Raw genomic sequence first — 27,552 nt, forward strand, 5'->3', positions numbered from 1 at the left:
GGAGATGGATCCATTTTGCCGCGCAGCAGCATCCCACTTCCACCGTTCCTCAAGAAAACCAAACCGTCACTATAAAGCAAATCAGATTGAACGGTTACGATTTTGGCTGGTCTAGATCGATTCACAACCGTTTTTTCTTCGTCGTCATGTAGATCGATCTCTCTCTGCCCTGCTTTTTTTCCCACGGATCGCAGATCACAATTCTATGATTTCTCATCGAAACCCACTTCTCTAATTCCAGGGTTTAAGCAATTACATCAAAGTTTGATCATTTTCATGACAATTCAAGCTACCTAGATCGTAAAAAATGGATTCGCAGCCTTCCCAATTGGGAAGGTTGTCCAAATCAATCTCCAATTCTAGTAGCCAAAGCTTAGCTTCCATCCTCAACAACCCTCACGGCGGCGACGCCTCGTGGATCGGGTGGTGGTCCTCGTCCACCGCCGTGGCTCCCCCTGAATTCGCTCCACTGGCGGGGAACAAAGCCGGTTCAGAACTCAAACGATCCGATTTTAAACCCTACTTGGTTTCGATCTCGGAACCCTATGGAAGATTCGAGGACATTCGGAGTCATAGCAAGAAAGAGAGTTTGGAGGATTTGGAGAGCAATGGAGGTCAAGGTGAAGCATTGGTCTTGTGTCTTCGTGAAGTACCAGCAATGTATTTCAAAGAGGACTTTGCTTTGGAAGATAGAGCCACGTTTCATGAGAATTTGGTTTTGCAAGAGAAGCTTTCTCAGAATTTGGATGTGGTTGAATTACATTTGGTGAAGGAGATTTCGCTGAGGTCGAATTCGTTTTTCGAGGCACAGAGACAACTGGAAGATTTGAATTTGAAGATTGTGGAAGGTTGTGGTAGGATTCGGGAATTTAAGGAGATTATAAGGCTCGTGGATTCAAATTTGGTGGATTCGGGGCGACAAATTCAAGAGTTGAATGGGACAAGAAATGATTTATTGGGTTTGCAACAGAAATTGAGGCTTATATTGTATGTCAACCAAGCTCTTTCGGCTCTTAAATTGGTATTCTTCTTAATCCCATTGCTTTAAAAAAAAAAAAAAAAAAAAAAAATGATCCTATTAGCTGTATAGTGTGCCGTTTTCGATTATTTATCTTATGCTGAGCTGATATGTAGAGTTCCATGAGCTCCAGTACGAAACTCAAATCACATGTAAAACTCTAACTATAGATAATCTAGTAATTTCCAAGACAAAGGAGCTTTTAATGTTGTAACACATATGATCATTTTGTTTTACAAAAAATAAGATTGTAAACTATATGATTGAATTCAAAATATGAAAATTGAAGTGAATTTGGAAAGATTAGAAGTTGAAAAAAAAAAAAAAACCCTGAATTTAGGGCATCACTGCTCATGTACCTTCTGTAAGGTATTTTGGGAAAACCCAAAAAATGAGACATAAACACCAACTTCAGCCTTCTCTTTATAACAGTATATAATATAATATAATATATAATATAATATAATATAATAATAGTATAAAAGGTAGATATAGTCTATGGATATATATATAGATGGTATGCTTTGTAGTTTAGTTGATGGACAACATCTCAACCTTGGTGCTGATCAAAAAAACATCTCAACCTTGGTAAGAGTGGTTATTCCTCTCTGTCAGCCTTCCAAGATTGCTTGTCCCTTTTTTGTTGCTCTTTCTTTATTTTGTCATTTACCATTTGATTTCCTGTTACCTTAACCACGGTAATGACTTGAGTGGAGTACTTGTTTTTGTTTCATTGGTAATCTCAATATTCTTCCATGTGGAATTACTCATTGTAGCGTGAATCAAAAGAAATTCTTGAGACATGCTCGAAAGCTTTACTTGTCAGCAAAAAAAATAAATGCTTAAAAACTTCTCTTTGAGAATTGTACTATTAATTTATAGAGGCTACAGTTATTAAAGTAGCTACTTGTTGATGCCTGGGATATAAACTGATCATCTTCTTTTTTCTTGCTATGCACAGCTTGTTGCATCTGCAGATTGTGCTGGAGCCTTAGATGTCACTGATGATTTGCAGCATTTGCTGGTATATTCACAACTATGGATAAAAATGTTCTATTTATTGACTTTTGTATTTCAAAATTGTTCTTGAGAGTTTCAGTTTTCATACAAACTTAGTTTTTGATAGATTGCAAAGTATAATGCTACACAAAAAGTCAAAGCACAACAGCAGAAAGAAAAAGGTCTGTTGACTACATTTTCATTGTATTTACCATCTTTCTTTCTTTTTTCATTGATGTTTGACAGGATGGTGATGAGCTGACTGGTTTACACTGCTTTCGTCACCTTCGAAATCATCTAGCTGCTTCAGTAGATACTATAAACAGGTTAGTCTTATCCAATAGCGGTGTGATGTGGGACTTTGGAATGATTGATTGTCGTACTACAGTATGTGAAATTTCAGTTGAAAATTTTCTTAAGGGATACATTGAGATGAGGGTAGAAGAGTATAGATGTGGAATTTGCAATAGAGAAAGAGATTTGTTTAGCTGTTGCCAGCACTAAAGAAAACTTGAAACTTTGAAAAAACCAATATGCACACACAAAAATATCCTGTTGGCACTGACAGATGGTAGATTTTTCAACATTGGCTGAAGCTTATTGAATTGTAATTTTTAAGACGTAGGCTGTAGGGGGTTTCTCGTGTGTTTCTTATGGGCCAAGTAATGTCATTTGAATTTTATTAGTTTGTCTAGAATATTTTTAGTTACCAAGTATTCTTAGCTCTTAAATTTGAGTCTAGTTCTTGTAGGACTAAGGAAAGACTAGCAACTTATATAACCATGTGATCTTTCTTCTCAAGATGGAGTTGAGTTATGAGAAACTGAGATTGTGTTTGTGTGAATTGACCTATCCCTTGTGAGGCTGAAGCACCTCTTTCATTCTCTCAGTCTTTTTCATTTCTCTTTCTTCTTCTGTGCACACATATCCAAGTTACTATTTTTGGATTATTATTCATAACCCTAAAAAATGTACTTTGCAATCCCAAACCCTATCCAATCATGCCCAAATCAACTCTAAACCCTTTCCTACCAATTGGCCTTCAATTTAACAAATTATTCACTGCTTTGGCCAAGGGGTCTTGTCCTGTCTAGAAGTTACAAGGATTTTCCCCCCTTTTGGGTGTGTGTGTTCATGCACATGCACTTGTTGCATTTGCCCTTCAGCAATAAACTTTTTACTTAGTAATAATGACGAGGGAACAACACCACTATTCTCATATCATAAGGCCTTGAACCTAGTAGTTGCAAGTTTATAACTTTGTTGTGTTTCATTTGGTGTCTATTTTTGTTATAAACCGTTGGAGAATTTTTTTTTTGGATAATTTTTTCTATAGAACTTATTTCTGATTAATATATGTGCTTATTTTGGTTACAGAAATTTCTTTCAAATGCTATTGTATAGATATATGTTGTGACTTATTAAATTCATTCTTGTAGCATTCTTTCAGCAGAATTTATGCGTACATCTATACATGGTGTTCGCAATATGGATGCGGTAATATTGTCAAAAATAAAAGCAAGGGCAAGCCTACCCAAAAATGGTGAAGAGAATGAAGTAAGCATGATATGTGTTCTCTTTTCTTGTTGAACATCTACATGGTACTGCTGTGATATCCTCAAACTATTTCTTTTCCCTTATGCCCTACGACTTAGCAATGTATAAGTTATGGCCATCAATTTCTGTTTCAGCTTGTGTGGCCTGTTTTCTCTTTGATATCCGTTGGCTTCATATTTTGGGGCTTAAATTGTTTGGTTCCTTGATATGCCTGATTAAAGATATTGAGGTGGTTAAGTCTCTTATATTTCTATGTTTCAAAAGTTCATCCATATTGCTTTAGCCTCTACTGTGATATGTTTAGAATGATATTCTTAACTTCTTTTGTGTGCAATTTTTTATTTTGCTTCAATCTGTGCAAGTTGGTGTATGATTTCAAAGCAGGTCCTTTGCTGAACTGTAAAACTAATGACCGGAGTTGGCATGTTTGTAGGTTAAATTGGATGAAGAAGAAACATCCATTTTTCGAGATCAAATTCTACCTCTTACAATTGGATTGCTGAGAACAGTGAGTAAACGTCAAGTCTACATATTTGACACTTCCAATTGTCGATGTATCTGAACTTTATGAATGATCTATGTTTCATTCATAGAGTTGGATATGATTATTGGGCATGACTATGTGTCCAGGCATCGGACCTCCCCAACCCCTTAATCTTAGGTTATAGGTATTGTATCCAAAAGTTGGATATGAGTGAGTGGACTCATCCTGAGCATTTAAATATATTTTTGTACTATATTCTGCAAAAAATGTTGTTTTTATTTAGAAATGCACTTGAAATTAAATGAGATTTAAGGGGGAAGGGGGATTTCTATCTTCCATCCATGTGAGAGACGGGGCATTTTTCTTTACAATTGAATGTGAGTTTCTTATTTCTCAAACATTGTAAAAAATTATGAGAATTCAAGGGTCTAATTTGGTACAGGGGTCAGACGCATCCCATACCCTTAACCTTCTTGTTTGGAGTTGACATGGGTACACTGGGAGGAACAGAGAGTCTATAACAAACTTCTGATAAAAAAATGAAAAGGGAAAAAAAGAAACATTCTAGTTTGAAGTTTGGTTATGGCTGCTCACAGCTTGCTGTCTTATTGAATTCAATTCTATTTTCTAAATTATTTCATTATTCGATCTGCTTCAGATGATCTATCTGAGGTTGCTATGAAATTTTTCTTGGCATACTGGTTATTTTCAGGAAAAACTCCCCTCTGTGTTGAGAATATACCGCGATACACTTACTGCTCATATGAAAACTGCTATTAAGACTGCAGTTGCTGATATTCTTCCTGTTCTTCTAACCCAACCTTTGGAGTCAGATTATGCACCAGGAGAACGAATTGTGGATGCAGATGGTAGGTTAAATGTTGTAATCTGTTTGTCATACTTAGAAAATATGAGGAAGAAGAACTCCGAAAATATGAGGAAGAAGGAATATATTTCTGTTATATTCAAAACTTCTTGTCTTACAAGATCAAATGACACTCCTTATATAGGAGATATTACAAACATCATTATAACCCATTATATGCCACTTACATATTATATATTACCACTATCTACCACTATCATATTCTATACATGCCACCAACACCACTATCATATTATATGCATGCCACCAACACCACTATCATATTATATACATGCCACCAACACCACTATCATATGCCACTATCTTATTATATACATTAACACAAATTTCCAGCACTCTCCCTCAAGCTGGTTTGAAGATATCTTCCATAGCCAGCTTGCTAGTCAGCTTATCAAATTGCTTCTTGTGTAGTCTCTTCGTTAGCACATCAGCTAATTGTTCACCTGTTGGAAGGTAGGTCATACAGATTATGCCAGCATTGATTTTCTCCTTGATGAAATGTTTATCCACTTCTATATGTTTTGTGCGATCATGTAGAACTGGATTATGAGCTATAGATATAGCTGCTTTGTTGTCACAATAGACCTTCATAGGTGTCGGGTGAGAAAGCTTTAATTCTTCAAGAATTCTTTTAATCCACATTACTTCACAGATTCTATGGGCAACAGCTCTGAACTCTGCTTCTGCACTACTTCTAGCTACCACATTCTGTTTTTTACTCCGCCATGTAACTAGGTTCCCACCTACAAAGGAGCAGTATCCGGATGTTGATCTCCTGTCTGTAACACTTCCTGCCCAGACTGCATCTGTGTATACTTCAACTTGAAGATGTCCATGTTTCTTGAACAGTAAGCCTCTCCCTGGAGTTCCTTTCAAATATCTTAAGATCTTATAAACGGTCTCAAAGTGCTCTGCCCCTGGTGAGTGCATGAACTGACTTACCATGCTGACTGCAAAGGCAATATTAGGCCGCGTATGAGACAAGTAAATCAATTGCCCTACAAGGCGCTGATATTGTTCCCTCTCTTTGACTTCTTCAGCCTTAGCAGCTTGTAACTTCAAGTTAGGCTCGATCGGAGTCTCCATCATCTTACAACCAAGCATACCTGTTTCTCCAAGGAGATCAAGAACATATTTTCTCTGATTAACGAATATACCTTCCTTGGATCTTGCAAATTCCATTTCGAGGAAATACTTGAGGGCTCCCAAATCCTTAATGTGAAATTCTTTTGCGAGTTTCTCTTTGAGGGCTGCTAACACTACTTCATCATTACCAGTTAAAATGATGTCATCAACATAAACAATCAAAATTGCAATTTTACTGTTTTTTGAATGTTTATAAAATATTGTGTGATCTGCTTGACTCTGCGAGAAGCCACAACTGATAACTGCCTTCCCAAAGCGTTCAAACCACGCTCTTGGTAATTGTTTGAGTCCGTATAATGACTTGTTCAATCGGCATACTCTGTCGCTTCCAAGTCTCTGCTCAAATCCCGGCGGTAGGCTCATGAACACCTCCTCTTCAAGATCACCATTGAGAAATGCATTTTTAATGTCAAGTTGATGTAGAGGCCAATCTGAATTTACTGCAAGAGATAACAGTACTCGGATGGAATTTATTTTAGCAACAGGAGCAAACGTCTCCTGATAGTCGATCCCATAAGTTTGAGTGAAGCCTTTAGCCACCAGTCTCGCCTTGTATCTCTCAACGCTTCCATCTGCGTTACATTTTATCGTAAACACCCATTTACACCCAACTGTTTTCTTGTCTTTGGGTAGATCAACTATCTCCAAAGTACCACTTCTCCTTAAAGCATTCATCTCCTCCATGACTGCTAATTTTCAATTCGGATCATCCAATGCTTCCTGTATATTCTTTGGAACAAACAAGTGCGAAATCCTAGATGTGAAAGCTCTATGGGTTTTAGACAGTCTTTGATAGGAGAGGTAATTTGCAATAGGATGTTTAATGCAATTTCGGACACCTTTCCTAATTGCTATAGGAACATTAAGGTCGGAAATAGAAGGAATAGGATTACCTAAAATTTCGATGCCAGAACTCGGGTGGACATTCGGGTCATTAGGATGGACATTCGGGTCATTATTCCTCAGATGAAATCGCTTCCTAGTATAAACCTGAAGCTCAGGATTTAGATCATTTTGTAGTACTTCTCCCCCTAAACAAGAATCTTCTTGACTAGGCACCATAGAACTTGGTTCTTCTAAGTGATCATTATCAGACAGATGTGGTGTTTGTGTAGGATAAATGACATTGGGGAGCGGGATAGAAATATCCCAAAAACGATTTTCTACTCCACTTGTCTCCCCCTGAAGAGAAGTGTTGGGGAAATAGGATTTTGTTTCCACAAATGACACATCCATACTCACATGAAATTTCTTGGTTTGAGGATCGAAACACTTATACCCCTTTTTGTTTGAGAAATAACCCAAAAAAACACATTTTATAGCACGGGGGTCAAGTTTTGAACGAAATTGACTGGGAACATGAACATAGGCAGTACATCCAAAAACTTTGGCGGGTAAATCAGAAAACAACCTCGTGTCAGGAAATTTTTTTTTGAGACAATCAAAAGGTGTTTTGTATGTTAACACCTTTGTAGGCATCCTGTTTATCAAATAAGAGGCTGTTAAAATTGCTTCACCCCATAAATATTTAGGAACATGCATGTAAAACATTATAGCACGTGCTACTTCAAATAGATGTTTATTTTTTCGTTCTGCAATGCCATTTTGTTGAGGGGTATCCCGACATGTAGATTGATGAAAAATCCCCTTTTTTTCCAAAAACTCACCCAACTGCTCATTGAAATATTCTGTTCCATTATCAAAATGTAAAATACCAATTTTGGTTTGAAATTGGTTTTCAATCATATTGTAAAAATTTGTGAATAAATTTTTCACGTCAGATTTTTTATTCATCAAATAAATCCAACATAAGCGGGTATGGTCATCAATAAATGTAACAAACCATCTTTTACCAGAAAGAGTAGTGATTTTAGAAGGGCCCCAAACATCACTATGAATCAAATAAAAAGGTTTGGAAGCCTGGTAAGGTTTTGGCAAATAACTAGAGCGATGAAATTTTGCAAAAATGCAACTTTCACAATGAAAAGAAGAACAATCAATCCCTTGAAATAATTCTGGAAATAAATGTTTCAGATAAAGAAAACTAGGATGTCCTAGCCTATAGTGCCATAGCATTATTTTTTCTCGAACAGAGATTGAACTAGTACTATTAAAGCTCTGAGCTTTTTTATTACTAACAGGTACTTCATCAAAGTAGTAAAGACCTTCAAGCATCCTAGCACGCCCAATCATCATCCCCGAGTTCTGGTCCTGAAATTCACAATGGGATTCAAAAAATGTAACACGACAATTAGAATCCTTAGATAGTTTACTGACAGACAAAAGGTTACAGGCTAAGTTGGGGACGTGAAGAACAACATTGAGATTAATTTTCTCAGTTAGTTTAATAAATCATTTTCCTGCAATAGGTGAAAAACTACCATCGGATATTCTGATTTTGTCATGACCAGAACAAGGGAAATAGGTACTAAATAAATGGGAAAAACTAGTCATGTGATCGGAGGCACCGGAATCTATGATCCACGGAGAAAAGTTTAGGCAAGAGAAGGCTTTAGGATTTCTACCTGTTTGTGCCAACAAAACACTAGGAGTACCGGATGAGGAGTTGGATTTTATCAGCTTTAAGAGTTGATCAATCTGCTCTTTGTTGAAGGGACCTGAATCGGTTTCATTAGCGGTAGGAAAGCCACGATTCTTTTCTCCTTGTTTGCTACTTTTCCAGTTGACAGGTTTGCCATGGATCTTCCAACACGTTTCGCGTGTATGGCGAGGCTTGTTGCAAAAAATCACACCAGACCCGTGGCTTATCATCAAACCTGCGCTGGTAATTTGCAGCCTTGTTGGCCGCAGCATCGCTAATTAAAGCAGAAATTTCAATTGATTCACCAGTACCTTTTTTCTTAAGAATGACGCTCCTTCGGCTCTCTTCCCTTCTGACTTCGGCAAATACTTCGCCAATGGATGGGAGAGGAGGTCTGCCAATAATTCTTCCTCGCACTTCATCGAACTCAATGTTGAGGCCGGCAAGAAACTTGTAAATACGGCTGTCTTCCACAGTTTTCTTGTGGTGGTTGCAGTCGTCAACCGATTTCCATTCGTATGTGTTGAAGATGTCAAGATCCTGCCACAACCTTTTCAACGAATTGAAATATTTGGTGACGGAATCATCTCCTTGACGAATCTCTCCCAACTTCAAAGTTAATTCGAAAACTTGAGATTGATTTCCTAGGTCAGAATACATCTGACTAACATTATCCCACAATTCTTGTGCAGTAGTATAGCACATGTAATTAGAGCTTATATCCTCCTCCATGGAATTGACCAACCATGTTATAACCATGGAGTTTTCAGCGTCCCAACTGTCGAACAGCGGATCATTAACAGCAGGAGCCTTCTTGTCACCAGTGATGTAACCGATCTTTCCTTGCCCACGGATATACATCCGGACAGATTGTGACTAGCGGAGAAAATTATCACCATTTAGGCGGATGGTGGTGATTTGGACAGAGTGAGAGTTGGACGTTTTCACCGGAATGACAGCGGCAGGGGTTGAAATGGTTTCGGACGTGACTTCCGACATGGCTATGACGGTTTTAGGGCTGCTGTGTTTTTTGTTGCTCTGATACCAACTTAGAAAATATGAGGAAGAAGAACTCCGAAAATATGAAGAAGAAGGAATATATTTCTGTTATATTCAAAATTTCTTATCTTACAAGATCAAATGACACTCCTTATATAGGAGATATTACAAACATCATTATAATCCATTATATGCCACTTACATATTATATATTACCACTATCTACCACTATCATATTCTATACATGCCACCAACACCACTATCATATGCCACTATCTTATTATATACATTAACACAAATTTCCAGCAGTCATGTATTTGACGCGAATATTATATCAAATCAACTATTTTTGTTTTCTAGTGTGAATCTCTTTATTACATTTTATACGGCATGAATGCTATGCTTTTGTCCTTTTTATTATTTATTTTTTGTTTTTCTACAGGAGGCTCATCGCTTGCTAGCAAATTAAGAAGCTTGTCATCTGAAAGTTTTGTTCGACTTTTGGAGGCTATTTTCTGTATTGTACGGGTAATGCGTATGTCAATATTCCTTTTATACCGTCTTGAATTTACTTCTTGAAGTTTCTTTGGATACTTACCAAAGTTAATTGGATTGCACACGAACCTGAGGGATAGGCTTGTATTGCTAGCATGGTGTTGTATGTTGTTGAGATGTCTCTACAGATGGGTGTGATTTTTTTCCAAATTAGGTGTAATAAAACAAATTACTGTTAAAATAGATAAACTTTATTTTTATATTTTGAAATTTATTATGTTGGAACTAACCATGTGAAAAATAGAGTTTTATCGTGATTAAGTTTAGTGTTTGATGTACTATACCCTTTTCCTTAACATTTTCTTGAAAAGTGTCTTATCAGTTTTTTTTTTTTTGGATAAATAGAAGTGTCTTATCAGCAATTAGATTGCAATTCATTATAAGTACACCATTTTTTTACTGGCTGATGTGGAGTCTCGTTGAATTTCAGCACTAAATTAGAATTAAGGTCAGTCAGTAGCCCTTTAGGGGCAGATTTCAGTCATCTTTTGTGGTTAATAGTAGGCACAACAGTAAGGTCTTAATGTTTTGTAATGGTGTATGGAAGGGATAACGAATTGAGGATCTGATTAAACAAAGAAAAGAAGTTTTGGGGGTTGTGAACAATACCTTGGCTTGGTTTGGATTATTTTGTATGTTTTGAATTTTGAGTGGATGCTTTAAGGAGGGTGGGCTAACCTTTTTAAGGTTCGTTTAGGGTATCGATGGAAGCATAGTATGGTCATTGGATGGTTTAAATGATTTCAAAGTAAAAGATGTCATGAGGAGAAGAAGAAGAAAGAGGAAGAAAAAGAGGAGAGAGAACCTAGGTAACCCAAATTGAAGGAAAGATGCCTCACATAATTGAGGAATTATGCTTTAAAAGAGTTATTTTCTTAGACAAATGACTGCCTTGGTCTGCCACTGATCTGGCTGGTGATTTAGCAACAGATGTAAAAAAATAAAAAATAAAAATAAAAAGTGATTTGAACACAGATTCAAATGGAAAATGCTTTGGAGAAGGCCTTGCCTTGACAGTTTGACAGTAGTATAATACATCAAGCGTATCCAACATCTAGGGTTTCCCATTTAGGATTATCTGGTTAGAACAAAGTTACACGCTTGACATATTAGGTGATCTGGTTCCTAATTATATAGAATACCAACTCTTCTTAAAGAAGTGCATTGTTGAAGAGTGGGGGATCCCTTATATAATGTTGAGATCCTCCAATAAACTATGCAGCAATCCCGAAAAGGTTAAAAGTATGAAAAATTTTGTAACTTATGATTGTTGGACTGGCTCTCTCCATCTCCCGATACATCTTTGTTTTAGAGAAAGAGTGGGAGGGAGGACCGTTCAAAAGGGAAGAAGTAATGTAAAGTATAATTTTGTTCTTCTGCACCAAACAGAACCTCTATGAAGTTAATTCTCCAATTTATGACCCACTTTGGTACTGCAGCTGCTACTAATGGTATAAATTGCCAATTTAAGGCTGCTGAGTGTCGTGCGAGTCACTCTTTTATGTAGATAGTTATTTTTGGAAAGTTCTGTATCTGCGATGAAAGGGTTAGGTATGAATGGCCACAACAATATCTGCAAAGTGGAAACTACAAGGATCTAAAAGGTCTTCTGAATGTATGTTTTCTACAACTCAAAAGCCTCTTTGGGCTCGTCCACATCATTACGTCTTTCAGCCCTGTCTGGGGCCATCAACTTATTAGTTTACCTTTTATTGCTGAATTCAGATGCATAATTCTTGTACTAGTACGATGGTAGATTTCATTTGCACTTCCATTAATTCAATTAGAATTTTGGTAAGATGTAATTTGATTATTTTCTTTTAGTGAATGCAGGCACACTTGGTTCGGGCTGCCGAAGTAAAAAAGGCCATTGAGTGGATTATTTGCAACCTTGATATTCACTATGTTACTGATTCTGTTTCTGCTATTGCACATACTTCTGAAGAGGCTAATGACCAAACTGCTTCCCCTCTGTCATATTCTTCTCATAGGAATACTCTCAAGGTGCCTTCGTTGCAGGCAAAGGAAAATGATGTGACTAGTTCATCAAATATTTCAAGAAATTTTAGGTGATCTCTCGTTCCTTCTTGGCTAAGAAGCACAGACACGACACAATTTGAGAAACATTCAATATTTGTAAGAATTTATGTAATTTATGTATGTATTATTGATTGATGTAGATATATTACAATTGATTGTGGTGTAAATTACAGATGGTGAGGTACTAATTATATAGGAGAGGATTGGGGAGTAGGTGAGTGTGTGTGGTAGGTGAGTTGAGTGGAGGTGGTAGGTGATGATATATTATGGTAAATTCTAACAGCCTCCCGCAAACTCAAGGAGGATAGGAACTAACCAACTTGAGTTTGGAGAGAGGAACAAAACAAGAAAATACATAAAAATAAAAATAAAATAAAAACAAAGATAGGAGACACTGTATGGTCGTGTCAGACCGTTGGTGAAGACACTGAAAGGTGGTGCCATAACGTAGTAGAGGACACTGGATGGGTGTGCCATAACGGTGTAGAGGACACTGAAGGGGGTGTCATAACGGTGTAGAGGACACTGTATGGGGGTGTCATAACGGTGTAGAGGACACTGGATGCTAACCGGAATCAATGTCGGGACAGTTTATAGGGTCATGTCGGACCGTTGGAGATGCTAACCGGAATCAAATGTCGGGACAGTTTATGGGGTCATGTCGGACCGTTGGAGATGCTAACCGGAATCAAATGTCGGAACAGTTTATGGGGTCATGTCGGACCGATGGAAAAGTTGCACCCTCAAAAGGCGTGCCCAATTTTATCAAAAGGCGTGCCATCAAAAGGCGTGCCCAATTCATCAAAAGGTGTGCCGGACATGATGGCGAGGCACGTGGGCGCCTTGGCTTGCGTGCCCGTTTGTCGGCTGGTGGCAAGAGGCGCGCGATGCGCGTGGCTACCTCGGCTATAAGACGAAGGCTGAGGCTGAGGCTGAGGCAGAAGCTGAGACAGAAAAACTGAGAGAAACCTCTGAAAAATTCTTCGTTTGGCTGAGAGAGAGATTCTGAAAAACTCTTCGTTGTGCTGAGAGAGAGAGTCTGTAACACTCAGTTGCCCAGACAATGGCCTCTTCTTCCTCTGCTTCCCGTGGTCTGCTTACTCTCTTTCCCGAACTGAACGAGTCAACAAGAGAGAGAACTGGGGCGGAGACCAGTGAACCTCAACCAAACACCTCGGTGTTTGCTCCGTTGAACTTTCCGATGCGGTCGGTGGAGCAAAAAATGGCGGTGCAGTCGGATGTGGAGGCCAATCAGTATACTTTGAAGGCATGTGTGGAAAGCATGACGGCGGTCACAAATTTGTCGAACCGGCTGCAGAGTAGGACAAATGAGGTGCAGCATTTAAACTCCCAGCTGGCTCTGCTCCAACGCATGTATAAGGATGCGCGAGCAGAGATAAGCGTGCTAAGGGCAGAAAACAAGGAGCTGAAGCGGAAGGCCACCGTGATGTTCCGATTTGGAGGGCCACCAGATGCGGGAGTGGAGGAGCAGAGAGGAGGCAACTGGCTTGGTGGTCGAGGAAGCACGGAGGCAGTACCGTCAAGGGCCGCCCAGGACGGAGGCAAAAAGAAGAGACCGGCGGCAGAGTAGAGAAGAAAAATCCCACCTGTGGATGTGGTTTTTTTTTTTTTTTTTTTTTTTTTGTAGAAATGTGATGGGGGTTAATACCCGGTCATGAATAAAACGATGTGTGGTGTGTTTTGGTTTATGATTTGGTTGTTTTTTTTTTTTTTTTTTTTTTTATGAATGTTTAAATAGATATGTGATAAAATAAATGAAATTATAAAATCAATGGGGGAACAGGTTGGTGTGCAAAATTTGAAATGTAATGATGAAATGTGTGTGCGCCTCGTGAAGCAAAGCATCTAAGAGCCCACTTTTTTTTTTTTTTTTGTCTTTTTTTTTTTTTTTGTCTGGCCACTGCCCCACTTTTGTCAAAAAGAATTTGTGGGTTTGAAACAGAGGAGAGAGAGAAGAAGTGGGGTGTGTGTGGGGTTAAATAAATAAAAGAAAAAGGGTTTCCGGTAAAGCTTTGCAAATATTTATAAAAACATAAAAATGTTTGGGTCATAAGAAAAAGAGGGATAGAGAGAGAGGTTGATGCCGAGAGGTCCACAGAGAAGTTGATTTTCTTGAGTGGTGTTTGGGTCTCCACTTTTCTGGAGTGATGCTACTCAGCACATTCTGAGTGATGTCCTTGGTGTTGAGCTCGATGAACTCGTCCAAATCGATGACTCCATCGCCATCAGAATCGACCTCACGGATCATGGTCTGGAGTTCGTCATCGGTGGCGGAGTAGCCGAGGCTGGAGATGCACAGAAAAGGTCCATCCTTTTCATGGTTATGAAACCAAAAGGAATACTCAAGATAGAAGAAAATTAATGGTTGCCGTCACCATTGACGGCGAATTTGTTGAAGACTTGCTGGAGTTCTTCCTCGATGTGGGCGCGAGAGTTGAGGGAAGAAGAGCGAGAGATGGCATGGGGTTGTCGTCCATTGTGGAGGACAAACATTAGATCGAGGATTGCGACGGATGTGTGTGGGCCTACGGTGGTCAGATCTTCTTAGATCTAGCGGAGCCACCAACAGATGAGTATAAAGAGTTGAGGCGGCGTCGGAAACGAGAGAGAGAGATGAGGAAGCAAGACGACAGTGGCGGAATCGCAGGGAACCCGACGGCGCTGATCTAACATCTCCGTCGCCGGAACGAGACGACGTCGTCAATTCGGATCTGAGCATTGGAGCAGAACTCATCAATTGAAGTTTTGAAATTTTGAGAGAGAGAGAGAGAGCAGCGGAGTGAAGGTATGGGTAGAGGTCCGGCGGGCGGCCAAGGCGAGGCTGCCGCCCGCCGGTGAAGCAGAATTATTAGCTTCTCAACCTTGCTTTGATACCATGTAAGAATTTATGTAATTTATGTATGTATTATTGATTGATGTAGATATATTACAATTGATTGTGGTGTAAATTACAGATGGTGAGGTACTAATTATATAGGAGAGGATTGGGGAGTAGGTGAGTGTGTGTGGTAGGTGAGTTGAGTGGAGGTGGTAGGTGATGATATATTATGGTAAATTCTAACAATATTGATAACAGAACTTCTAAATGTACTATCCACAGAGTTTGTCTTCTTTTTTATATTTTGCTAGTAAATATGCCTTTTGAAAATTGACCAATTGCATCGAATGTTTCTTTTTTGGTTAATGGCTTTCATGTCACAGGATTGTTCTAGCATCTTGTTTGCAATATCTTTGTGTGCTGCCAAATACTTGGAACTATCTGACAATGTGTTCCTTGACAGAGTGGATGTATTGCGGGAAAATACAGAAGCTGTCTTCGCAGCTTGTGATTCTGCTCACGGAAGATGGGCAAAGCTTCTTGGGGTGCGTGCTCTACTTCATCCTAGGTTGAGATTTCAGGAGTTTTTACGGATATATAACATCACCCAGGAGTTCATAAGTGCTACAGAGAAGGTATTATTGCTGATGTTGTTAGAGGTTGTCTTTATGGTTTTTGTTTTCAATAGGTGTTGCTGTTGCCTTTATTTTTATTATAGGATTATTTGTTTCTTTTTATTTTTTATTTTTCCCTGTAAACATTACTTTCCCTTTGTGGTTATGATGCCAAACTATGCTAACATAAACAGATTGGTGGAAGGTTGGGATACAGCATTCGGGGGACACTACAATCACAGGCCAAGGGCTTTGTTGATTTCCAGCATGAATCCCAAGTAAGTTTCCTTTCTGCTGTATTTAACTTGTTTTTACCAGCCTACACATCTGGTTACTCGACTTAGTGTTTTACTGGTTCTTGTAGATGGCAAAAATCAGGGGAGTGCTTGACCGAGAAACTTGGGTTGAAGTACACGTGGCTGAGGAATTTCAGGCCATCGTCAGTTCTCTGTTTTGTTCTGAGCCATTAATTACTGGGCATACAGATGACGCTCAAGGTAATGTTGCAACAGGCTACAGTGTAGTGGTCTCGAGCTGTGATGCTTCACTCATGGCAGATGCTGTACTAACAAACTCTGAGTAGCATATTTAGCGATTTGATACTGTTAAAGTATATGCAGATAATGGTGCAGTCCTAGTTTACGTGGGCTGTCAAGTACCTGTGTCGGACACTGAGCCTGTTTGCTAATGTTTTTGTTTTTTAAAATATTGAAAATTGGAAACAAAATACGTTAGTTAAAAAATAAAAAAACAATTGGGGATTTATTTCATTTCCAAAAAAAAAAAAAAAGATTCACAGTAAAATTTTGAGGAAACAAGAAAAAGGTGTTTTCAAAATAGGCTTTCAATTCGTCCTCCCTCTCCAACCACCTTCACTTACCATGTTTTTGTAAAAAATAAAAAATAATGAAATTGGCAATGCTACCGAATGGCAACTGTTTTTACTTTCAAAAAATGGCAACAATTTTCAAAATTTGAGGAATAAGAAAAAGGTGTTTTCTCATTTTTGGAAAATAAGGTTTCATTTCCTCCTCCCTCCCTCCCTCCCTCCCTCCCTCCCTCCACCTCTGCGGCCATCCCCACCCTCCAGCCACAGATTTTGGCCACCACCTCCCCTCCGGCTACCTCTACCTTCTGGACAAAACCTCTGGCCACCCCCACCCTCGGGCCCCCTCCTCCAACTCATCAAAACACTTAAAAAATATATATATGTTTTGTACCAAACATATTATTTGTATCTGTTTGTTTTTAAATAATAAAAGCAAAAAGCAAAACATATTTTTTAAATAGAAAATAGGAAATTGGTAATGTTACCAAATGCTACTTTGATATGGAAGCTAATATGAGATATGTGTCCGGCATGTTGAGTTGGATATACACCCTACAAAACTCTGCATAAGTCTTCTATCATATGCCATACAAAGCACTATGTTAATTTGTAAAAATTGTTTACCTTAAATATTAATAAAAGATGTATTTGAAAAATATGAAATTTGGCTGAGTTCCAATGTCCCTTGGGCAGGAGATTAGATGAATCTGACACTTAGACAAATGCCCTCACTCTACAACTGTACTTGAGTCCATGAAGCGTAGTGCTGCACATGTAAAATCTTCACCTTTGGTATGACCAATTGATAATAAAAATCTGATGCTATAACTTCTCCAGCTCAGAGCAACAATGCTAACAATAATGAACGCGGGAATGCTTCCACTAAAACACTCAAGTTCGCAGGTGTTCATTATCACATGGTAAACTGGTTAGTTTTCTATTTTTATTACTTTATTGTTCTTTTGGGTTTCATTTCAGTCATTATTTTTCCTATCTGTCCTCTCCACCTTCCCTTGCTCTCCTCTGGAAACCTTGATTTCCAGAGCAGTTGGTACTTCTAGGTCATAAAATTTGATTTTTATGGGTCTTTTTTTTTTTTTTCTTCCTGATTGATTGTTCCCATGTTTAGAGCTTTTTGGTTTTCATTAGAGTTTTTTTATGATCTAATAATTGGCTTATCTGTTACGGTGTTTACGGACTCATCTCTTGGAAATTCTAACCCAATATTTGTCTCCATGACTCTAGCTTCACTTGGAAATAAGGGAGTTAGTTGAACTAAACTAATTTTGGGGCTGTTTCTTGCTTTTTTCAGTGGCTTGATTTTGCTGAAGATGTTGTCTGAGTACATTGATATTAATAATAATTTGCCAGCACTGTCTTCAGAAGTTGTGCATCGTGTTGTTGAAATCTTGAAGTTTTTCAATACAAGGACTTGTCAGCTTGTTCTTGGTACTGGTGCCTTGCAGGTATTTGTTTTCAGACTGTAATTGATGGATACATGCTTCTTAAGTTGTTAGTTGATGCTAAAACACTGAGATACTCATTAATCCTAGAGAAAGAACACCTGTTAACTGTTTTATGAGTATTCAAATCAAACATCCTCTTGTACATAATGTTACTCTACTCCATACTTCTATTTATTTTTGTTCTGTTTTGTGTTGGATTTTTTTTATTTTGTTTTTTATTTTAAAGAGAAAATTATGAATGAGTATCTGTTAGTCATGTGTTGTCTGCATGAAACTGCAGGTGGCTGGTTTGAAATCCATTACTTCTAAGCACTTGGCATTGGCAAGTCAGGTTATCAGTTTTATGGATGGTATTATTCCTGGTAGGTGACGAGACATAAAAATTCTGCTATTGCCATAGAGTTGTTTCATGTAGTCTTATGTGAATGTTTGTAAATATGCTATCACAATATACTGACTTAACTACTTTTAAGCTTTAACATTAAACACGGTTCATCCATGTGACAAGTTGCAGATTTTATTTTTTCATTTCCAACTTTTTCTGAATTCTAGTCTTGTAATTGTTAGTTATTTTATAGTGTCTTGCTATAATCCTATCAAATTTGGACATAGTCATTATGGTAGAACAAGTTTATGGTTGGTTTTGCTTGTCATTGATGGATTTGAAATTGGATATTCTTTCTGAGAGTAGTTCTTAATGATTTCTATTTATGGTTGATATTTTCATCTTTCTAGTACTCGCATATGCTTGGCCTCAATCATTTCTTTCTTTATATTTATTTTTTTTGAAAATTTTTAGAATGCATCTCAATACTAGAACAATTTAACATCATTCAAGATGCCATGCAATTTTGGCAAAAAAAAAGAGGCCATGCAATTCCCTTCCATGTGAACAATTGTCATGTAACGAGTATTATCGCCTATCATTTGTTAGCTTGGATACTACTACTTACCTTTTTCACCTGGGTGGCCCATGGAACAACCGTCCACACTTTGATTGCCTCTTGAATAAACATCAACATTCTTGGATTGGTTTCCCCTAGAACAAACTTCATGTGCAATAATGGAAATGCTATGACTCAGAATACGATGAATCCTGAAATCATTCAGTCAGTGATAGTTTTGTACCTAGAAAGCATAATAATAATGACCTCATTTGAGGTGCTCCCCCCCCCCCCGGCCCCTCTCTCTCTCTCTCGTTTGCTTGGGGATGGCATCATGAATCTTTTGTATCATTTTTTAGTTGTCGCTCTGCATACTCTCCTATCTTCTATCCTTTTACTTGATGTAGGCTATATATATGTTGATTAAAAAGTCAAAATATAGTGCACATAGAAACTGTGTTCTACATGTATGATTTGTAATTGCTGAATTTCCAAAATAGTTTGCTGACATTTTGTTTTTGCATGTGGAACTAAGAAATCCGGAGGATTCTCTTCATGAAAGTACTTGAGACACGAAAGGCATTGCTACTGTCTGAGATTGATCGAGTAGCTCTGGTAAAATAACTTGCTACTTTTTTTATTTTATTCTTTTTGTTAGAATTTATCTTCACCTACACCACTACCACCTCACCTACTCCACTAAACCTAACCCACTACACCACTACCACCTCCACTTCACCTGCACCACTACCACCTCCACTTCACCTACTACACCTATATCTCCTATATAAGGAGCCTCTCACATTTGTACTATATACACAATCAATCTACCAATAATACATTATATTTTAACATGGTATCAGAGCTATAGGTTAAGCTCTTGATATTCTTCGCCTTCCGGCGGGCGGCAACTTTGCCTTGACCGCCCGCCGGACCTCAACCAATTTGAGACCTCCAAAAGAAGAATATAGTGTACCTTTACTTACTCTTCCACAGACCCAGCTGATTAGTCACCTTGCTTCAGAATACCCTCCTGCTCTGCAAGCGTCTTTCCAGTCTGATGCTTCTGGACTCAGCTTGGAAAAGATGCAAACTACTCAGGTCCAGAGGTACCAACGCGGTCCACGGGTTGCCGGACTTCCAGTTCGAAACCATCCCCAATGGCCTCCCTCCTTCAGAAGCCGACTCCACCCAAGACATCCCTCCTCTCTCCTTTCACCCCATTTCACTTCATACCCTTCCCATCATCAACTTCAATTAGCCCGATCGAGCCTCACAAAAACATACCCACACACAAACGTATATACACCCACTTATAGAGAGAGAGAGAGAGAGAGAGAGAGAGATGTCGGACTGGGGCCCGGTGTTCGTGGCGGTGGTACTCTTCGTCCTGCTATCGCCGGGGCTGCTGTTTCAAGTCCCGGGGCGGAGCAGATCCGTTGAATTCGGCAACTTCCACACCAGTGGTGCATCCATACTCATCCACACCCTGCTCTACTTCACTCTCAAAGCTGCTCAAGAGTTTGGTGTCCCTGCAATACTCTTCTGGACACTCAGTGCTTTTTGTGGGTTCTTGGCTTGTGGCAGAACACTTTAACAGAGGGTTGGGTTTGATCAACAATGGTTGTCACTAACATTCTCAAAGGCAATATTTCTTGGCAATGGTCTAGTTGCTATTGTCGCTGGGTTGTTCGGAAACCTGCTAGTTGATAGCTTGAATCTTGGGCCTGTAGCACCTTTTGATGCTGCTGCGTGCTTTCTCGCCATTGGGATGGCCATTATCTTATCGTAATGAACTGAGAACTATGGAGATCCTTCACAGAACAAGGACTTGCTTACCCAATTCAGGGGTGCAGCTGTGGCCATTGCTTCAGATGGAAGCGGAATATTGGGTCTCAGCCTTGACTAGCAAACCCACAGAAAAAATTCAAGAAATGGAGATGATTCTCCGAGCCCAACCCCAGCACATACACAACCCCCACAACAGAACCCCTTTCTTTTCTTTTCTTTATTCTCCACTCACAAAACATTATCATCACTTTTGCACCTCCCCCATGTTGCTCCACTTTCTTTCTTTTCTTTTATTTTATTTATTTCTTTTATTAAAAAAAAAAAAAAAAAAACAAAGAGGAAAAAGACAAACTGCAAACTCATTTTATTCATATCGGGCCTCACCCCGATCACCATTTTACACAAAAAAAAAAAAAAAAAAAAAACAACCACACCCACAGTGGGATTTTTCTTTTCCCTTCTCTATTCTACTGCAGGTCTCTTCTTCTTACTTTTATCTTGGGTGTCCCGTGCCAGTCCGGTCTCCGTGTTTCCTTGTCCACCAAGCAAGTTGCCTCCTCCCTGCTCCTCCACTGCCGCATATGGCGGCCCTCCAAATCGGAACATCACGGTGGCCTTCCGCTTCAGCTCCTTGTTTTCTGCCCTTAGCATGCTTATCTCTGCTCGCGCATCCTTATACATGCGTTGGAGCAGAGCCAGCTGGGAGTTTAAATGCTGCACCTCATTTGTCCTACTCTGCAGCCGGTTCGACAAGTTTGTGACCGCCGTCATGCTTTCCACACATGCCTTCAGAGTATACTGATTGGCCTCCACATCCGACTGCACTGCCATTCTTTGCTCCACCGACCGCATCGGAAAGTTCAACGGAGCAAACTCCGGGGCGCTTGGTTGAGGTTCCAGTGCCACCGTACCAGTTCTCTCTCTCGTTGACTCATTGAGGTCGGGAAAGAGGGTGAGCAGCCCGCGGGAAGACGATGAAGCCATTTTCTAGGCAACAGAGTGTTATACAGAATCTCTCTCAGAAATCTCTCTCAGAATATCTCTCGCAGGTTTTTTGCCTCAGCCTCCGCCTCTGTCTTATAGTCGAGACAGCCACGCGCATCGCGCGCCTCTTGACGCCCGACAAACTGGCACGCCTTTTCATGGCACATCTTTTGATAAAGTGGGCACGCCTTTTGAAAGATTGGGCACACCTTTTGAGGGTGCGACTTTTTAAGGGTCCGACAAGACTCTGTAAACTGTCCCGACATAGATTCCGGTTAGTTTCTACAAGGGTCCGACAAGACTCTGTAAACTGTCCCGACATAGATTCCGGTTAGTTTCTACAAGGGTCCGACAAGACTCTGTAAACTGTCCCGACATTGATTCCGGTTAGTTTCTACAAGGGTCCGACAAGACTCTGTAAACTGTCCCGACATTGATTCCGGTTAGCTCCTTCAAGGGTCCGACAAGACTCTGTAAACTGTCCCGACATTGATTCCGGTTAGTTTCTACAAGGGTCCGACAAGACTCTGTAAACTGTCCCGACATTGATTCCGGTTAGTTTCTACAACGGTCCGACATGACCCCGTAAACTGTCTTCTACAACGGTCCGACATGACCCCGTAAACTGTCTGCTACAACGGTCCGACATGACCCCATAAACTGTCTTCTACATCGGTCTGACACCACCATATAGTGTCCTCTACCACGTTATGACACCCCCATACAGTGTCCTCTACAACGTTATGACACCACCATACAGTGTCTTCACCAACGGTCTGACACGACCATACAGTGTCTCCTATCCTTTTTTTTTTTTTTATGTATTTTCTTGTTTTGTTCCTCTCTTCAAACTCAAGTTGGTTCGTTTCTATCCTCCTTGAGTTTGCGGGGGGCTGTTAGAATTTATCTTCACCTACACCACTACCACCTCACCTACTCCACTAAACCTAACCCACTACACCACTACCACCTCCACTTCACCTACACCACTACCACCTCCACTTCACCTACTACACCTATATCTCCTATATAAGGAGCCTCTCACATTTGTACTATATACACAATCAATCTACCAATAATACATTATATTTTAACACTTTTTATATTCAAATGACATCTGTTCCTGCATAACTTAAATATTATATTATTTGAAGCTGCACATGAACCGAGCAATTGATAAAAAGTTCATATGTAGCTTGCTTATGAGCTTGTTCAGGTTCTTTCCCTTTCAAATGATCTAAGCTTGAGCAGCATTTTTATACCCAGTATTTATTGGAGAGCCAGCTTGGCTCAGCTCATGCATGTGGTGGAGTGCGTCCTTTGGAGAAGATTGGAGAAGTGTGAAGTCTATGGAGGTTAATAGAAGAATTAGTTTGCAATCTCTAGCTGCTTCTTATGGAATTGGTTGATTATTTTCCATTTCAATAAAGGACATTTTTTTGGAAGGAATACACTATATATTGCTTTAGCCACAATAAAAGTAACGACAAGAAAAACGATGCAACTACAAGTTGAATGTCTTATGCTTCTGCTGGCATTAGCATTGGGCTTTAATTTTTTTTTTTTTTTTGAGCCATTTATAATATGAGCGTCATGTTTTTGACAGTGAATGACAAATACTGTAATTTTTTAGTGCTTCACTTCATACAAGGTATCTCATGGTTTTATTTCTTTCGAACTTTTAGGATTATAAAATCCACAGAGATGAGATACATACAAAACTGGTTCAAATAATGAGAGAAAGGTTATTTGTTCATCTTCGTGGTTTACCACAAATTGTTGAGGGTTGGAACAGACCAGAAGATGCTGATTCACTGCCCAGTCAGTTTGCTCGGTCCCTTACGAAGGTAATAAATTATAAAATTGTCTTTATTTGTGCACCAGTATAGTTATTCTTGTGTTGCTCTTTTACACTGTTTTGTGGAGTTTTTGTCATTGTACTGCAGTGTAATGTGAATGCCTTCCATTGGCCTAATCTAAATATACTTACAAATTGAAAAACTGATTAAATTAATAGTTGTCAACTTTTTTCTAAATGATCCACTCATAAATAATATGCTAGCTAAAAAGCACAGACACTTTTGTCGAAAAGGCATGTTGTGTCAGACACTTGTGTCAGATATCAACATTCTCTGGACACTCCTAAAAGTATGTCCTACACTTGTTCAATGTGTCTTAATTAAATTTAAGTCTATCTGGGATATTTTAGTCAGAATGGTATGTTGGAGAGAACTTCCTTTGTAGGCAACTCTATAGTTAAATTTGCATCGACTTTAATTGGATATGATTTTATTCATTTGCAGGAAGTTGGCTATTTTCAACGTGTCTTATCCAAAACTCTGCATGAATTTGACGTTCACGTAATTTTGAGGTGTGGCCTAACATTTTAATTTTAACACACTGTAGACTTGGAGATTTCAAATGAGCTGTTTATTTATGTATTTGTTTTGGAAAGCAAAGCTGTTTGTTTACAATTTTAGATCATTGCATCAAATTGAATGTAGAAGAAGACTATTGACACTTGTTGACTTGTAAATAGCAATCAAATGGTCTGGTAACTCTAATATAAAAAGAAGAAAGCAAAAGGGAAGCTGGGAGGCTTCCCTTATTTGCTGTAATATGTATCCTTTTTTTTTTGCTGTAATATGTACCCTTAATTTCTTTTGAGAGGACTTACAGGCAACATATATTATAAGACGGAATGTTGGGGATCATATAAAACATATATTGCATCCATCACGGTGCTTCTTCACTTAATATTTTTAAATAATGCCATAAATGAACTGAACTGAGCTGAGATCTTTTGCTCTTTGGGCTCATCTCATTCGGGTTTGGGGTCTCCTAGCTTCTCATATAGCTGTTCAATCCCCACTTGCAAGTGCTTTAGCAAAGACAAGCTTGAGCTGGGCTGCTTTGGTTTTTGTAGAAACTAGAGGTGGTGCACATGCGATGCGTATTTATGTAGAAAATATATTTTGTTTAAGAGAAGAGAGGCAGATTTTGATGGGAGAAAAAAAGTTATGGGAATGAAACAAGGAAGTGGAAAAAGAGAAAGAAACATGGAGAAAAAAAAAAAAAGGGCATTGGAGAAGTGAACAATGACATGGAAAAATGTATCTAAAAACACTAATCTGGCCTTATATCTGTTTAATTTGAAAATATTGACTTGGGATTTTGATGGAAGGCACAAATGTTTGGTCTGGTAGCTGTCCTTGAGTAAAATCATCACCAATGTCTCCCTCTTTGTGACTAATTGAGCCTAGGTATTGAAATTGTGTACTCTTGGGGATTTCTTGGCTTCAATACTAACTACCCCCCTCATTCGTATTTCGGCTTTTAATAAAGATACATCCAATTTATTTAGTTTTGTCCTACTTATTTTAAATTCTTTTATTACAGAACATCCCCAAACAGTTATTTAAATATGCAGTTAAAGAATTTGTGAACTCGTCAGTTTGAAGTAGTATCAGACCCAAACTGTTTCTTTGCTTGCTTATTAGGTCTGCTAATTGCATTCAGTTTATGAAGGATAATTTCTTGTTTTATTCTAAAGCTGTCCCACCTCTTTGAGAGTTCTCTTATAAGATTAAGCTTAACTTCAAGAACCTCACGTCTCCCTCTTAATGTTATCGTTCTTTTTTAGATTATTAAAAAGAGTCCATGCTTTATGTTTCCATTTGTTTCTACATAATGACCTCCATGCTGTGCTACTTGTAGGCAAGTTGTTATAATCTTCCACTCACAAATTTCTGAAGCATTTTCCCGCTTAGATATTAGCACTCCAGAAGCAAGAAACAGGTATAACCTTTTTAATTTGCCATAATTTTTTTTGAAACCTTCTGTTTGTTTCTGTGGACTCATTTTTCTTTTGTTCTTATTTATTTTCTTTCTGATTGTGTCTGCCAGGCTCCATCGGGATGTTCAACACATTCTTGCATGCATTCGATTGTTGCCTTGTGATGATATGAGATCTGGTACCCCAAATTGGGGGCAACTTGATGAATTATTGGTGCAAAGATTTGGTCCTGAAGCTGGTGAATAAACTTTATTGTGAAGTAGCAAATTGGTTATATCTCTGATGACAGTCAACCAGATTTGATGGAGACATTGTGGGGATACCAGAAGCAATCTTCAACAAGTGTTATACTGTATATGATTGAATTAAGGAAACCAGAGTAAAGAGAGCTATTCAAGGTATCAATAATCTTGAACTGCGACATTTATTTTTCTTTTCTCAGCTGCATGAATGATTATTGATTAAGGATCAATCATAGAAGGACAAATAAATTGAAGCAGAAGAAAAACATAAAGGACGAACTTAGGGATTTTAAATGATAGTTTATAATTTATTAGCTGTTTTAGCAGTTTTTTTAGTCTGATGCGCGCGTGTGCACACACACAAAAAAAAAAAAAGAAAAAGTTTGTGTATTTTTAATAAAGAGTGGTTCATGCTACTGCTTGTGTACACCTAGATTTTCTAACACCTTGTTTGTATTTAAATAATTATTTCTGTAAATAAGATACTTGAGATCTTTTGAAGCTGATATCTTTTTGGGCATATACAATTTAGAATCTAATATATTAACACTAATTCCTAAGGGGCTAAATCTGTCTTCTATGCACTATAGAAGTTTGTGCATCCCATTCTTCAGATCCTCAAGAATATCATGGGGATGGCAGTAGATGTCCTGAATTTTGAAATTGATAAACAGAAAGTGATATGCATAGTTTGAACTGAGTTGTGTAACTACATAGTGGCTTTAACAGTGCCTTATACCACTAATTTTACCAAGTTTTTTAGGCACCATCTGCGTAGCCTTTAACACTCCATTTTCTGTCAATGTCACAAATTCAGATTTGGCTTTTATTAGCTACAGCTGGTGTTGTTGAGAGGAACTCTTCACACAGCAGTTACTATTTTTAGCACAACGTGACTTCATTCTTGGTGTAAATGTTGCCATATATCGCTATCTTATTATGTAAACAATGTTTCAAAGATTGTCTAATATTAATGAATGATAAGGTAAGTGAAAATAAAATTGACACACTTTGCTTGGAACTAATTGCTAGAGCATTGTTTTGATATGCAGAGTCAATCTTTACTTGTATTGGTGAGATTTATTTCTTAGTTTCTGGCACCAACGGCAGTGTTGACAGTAGTTATCACATTTGTTTAGAGTCGTGCTTATTAATCAATTTATTTAAGTTTCAATTACATAAATTTCTTTTTCTTTTACTCTCTTGTGCTTAGTGGCTTTGATCTTATTATTATTATCTGTTATTATTTCTCCTTGATTAATGTATTCAGAAGAGTTTGCTTTTGCCAGAAACATAATATTTTCAATCTTCTCCAGGTGTTTGCTTTGCTCATGGGATAAAGTACAGCTGATACAACATTCAAATGATGTAGCAAGAAGGTTCCTTACAATTTTTGTAGCAGTCCTGCCGAACCAGATATACACTAGGTAATGAATGCAGATCTTAGTAGTTTTGTTACTGTGATTGTAATTTTTGGCTTAGTTGTAACTGCCTATTTTTCCGGTTCTAGGCAATGAGAAACTGGTGTCGTTTAAGTTTTGTCTTCTGCATTTTTCCTTTTCCCTCGGTCGTGTTGTATACTACTGTTATTAAGAACTTCATTCTATTTCATGAGTGCAATTGTTTTGATTACCGTCTATGGAATGTGTAGCGAAGTTAGGGAGAGTGTAGACATTAATAAAAAATACAAAAAAATTCTCTGATAAAAATACAAAAAAAATTTCTTTGATGTGTTAACTTGATGCATGTGCAATTGTTTTCGTTATTTAAGATTGATTATCACAACGGCTAAGGAGATTAGAGCAGATGTGGTCTATAGAATTAAGGGGGGTGGCTTAAGTGGAGGAGTGCATTTGGGGTACTTTTCGATCATCGAGTACC

The 27,552-nt window shown here is 38.4% G+C and overlaps 1 protein-coding gene across 4 annotated transcripts; it reads left to right on the plus strand.

The window, feature by feature from the left end:
• LOC114265856 (vacuolar protein sorting-associated protein 54, chloroplastic) lies at window positions 1–27,308 on the plus strand. Of its 4 annotated transcripts, XM_082886175.1 has the most exons (21): window positions 1–1,021; window positions 1,980–2,042; window positions 2,264–2,343; window positions 3,457–3,574; window positions 4,008–4,082; window positions 4,771–4,927; window positions 10,074–10,159; window positions 12,020–12,255; window positions 15,529–15,700; window positions 15,874–15,957; window positions 16,044–16,176; window positions 17,346–17,436; window positions 17,821–17,974; window positions 18,255–18,336; window positions 19,394–19,473; window positions 22,900–22,988; window positions 23,319–23,480; window positions 23,937–24,004; window positions 25,351–25,431; window positions 25,540–25,827; window positions 26,988–27,308. In XM_082886175.1, exons 1-16 carry the CDS (start codon window positions 308–310, stop codon window positions 22,975–22,977), a joined length of 2,403 nt encoding a protein of 800 aa, XP_082742301.1. In that variant the 5' UTR covers window positions 1–307; the 3' UTR covers window positions 22,978–22,988; window positions 23,319–23,480; window positions 23,937–24,004; window positions 25,351–25,431; window positions 25,540–25,827; window positions 26,988–27,308. The 4 variants fall into 4 exon arrangements, with proteins under 4 accessions (XP_082742301.1, XP_082742302.1, XP_082742299.1 ...); XM_082886176.1 differs by lacking the exon at window positions 23,937–24,004; XM_082886173.1 differs by lacking the exon at window positions 22,900–22,988.
• Window positions 27,309–27,552: the final 244 nt, after the last annotated feature.

The sequence above is a fragment of the Camellia sinensis genome, chromosome 9 (assembly GCF_055761805.1).
Source record: "Camellia sinensis isolate YWXY chromosome 9, ASM5576180v1, whole genome shotgun sequence".
NCBI lineage: Eukaryota > Viridiplantae > Streptophyta > Magnoliopsida > Ericales > Theaceae > Camellia > Camellia sinensis.

Excerpts from the sequence above, each read along its gene's own strand:
- LOC114265856 (XM_082886173.1), top strand. The coding sequence starts at position 308 with ATGGATTCGCAGCCTTCCCAATTGGGAAGGTTGTCCAAATCAATCTCC. Across the intron at positions 2,344-3,456 it reads TCAGTAGATACTATAAACAG|CATTCTTTCAGCAGAATTTA; the intron begins GTTAGTCTTATC and ends TCATTCTTGTAG. Across the intron at positions 17,437-17,820 it reads CATTATCACATGGTAAACTG|TGGCTTGATTTTGCTGAAGA; the intron begins GTTAGTTTTCTA and ends TGCTTTTTTCAG.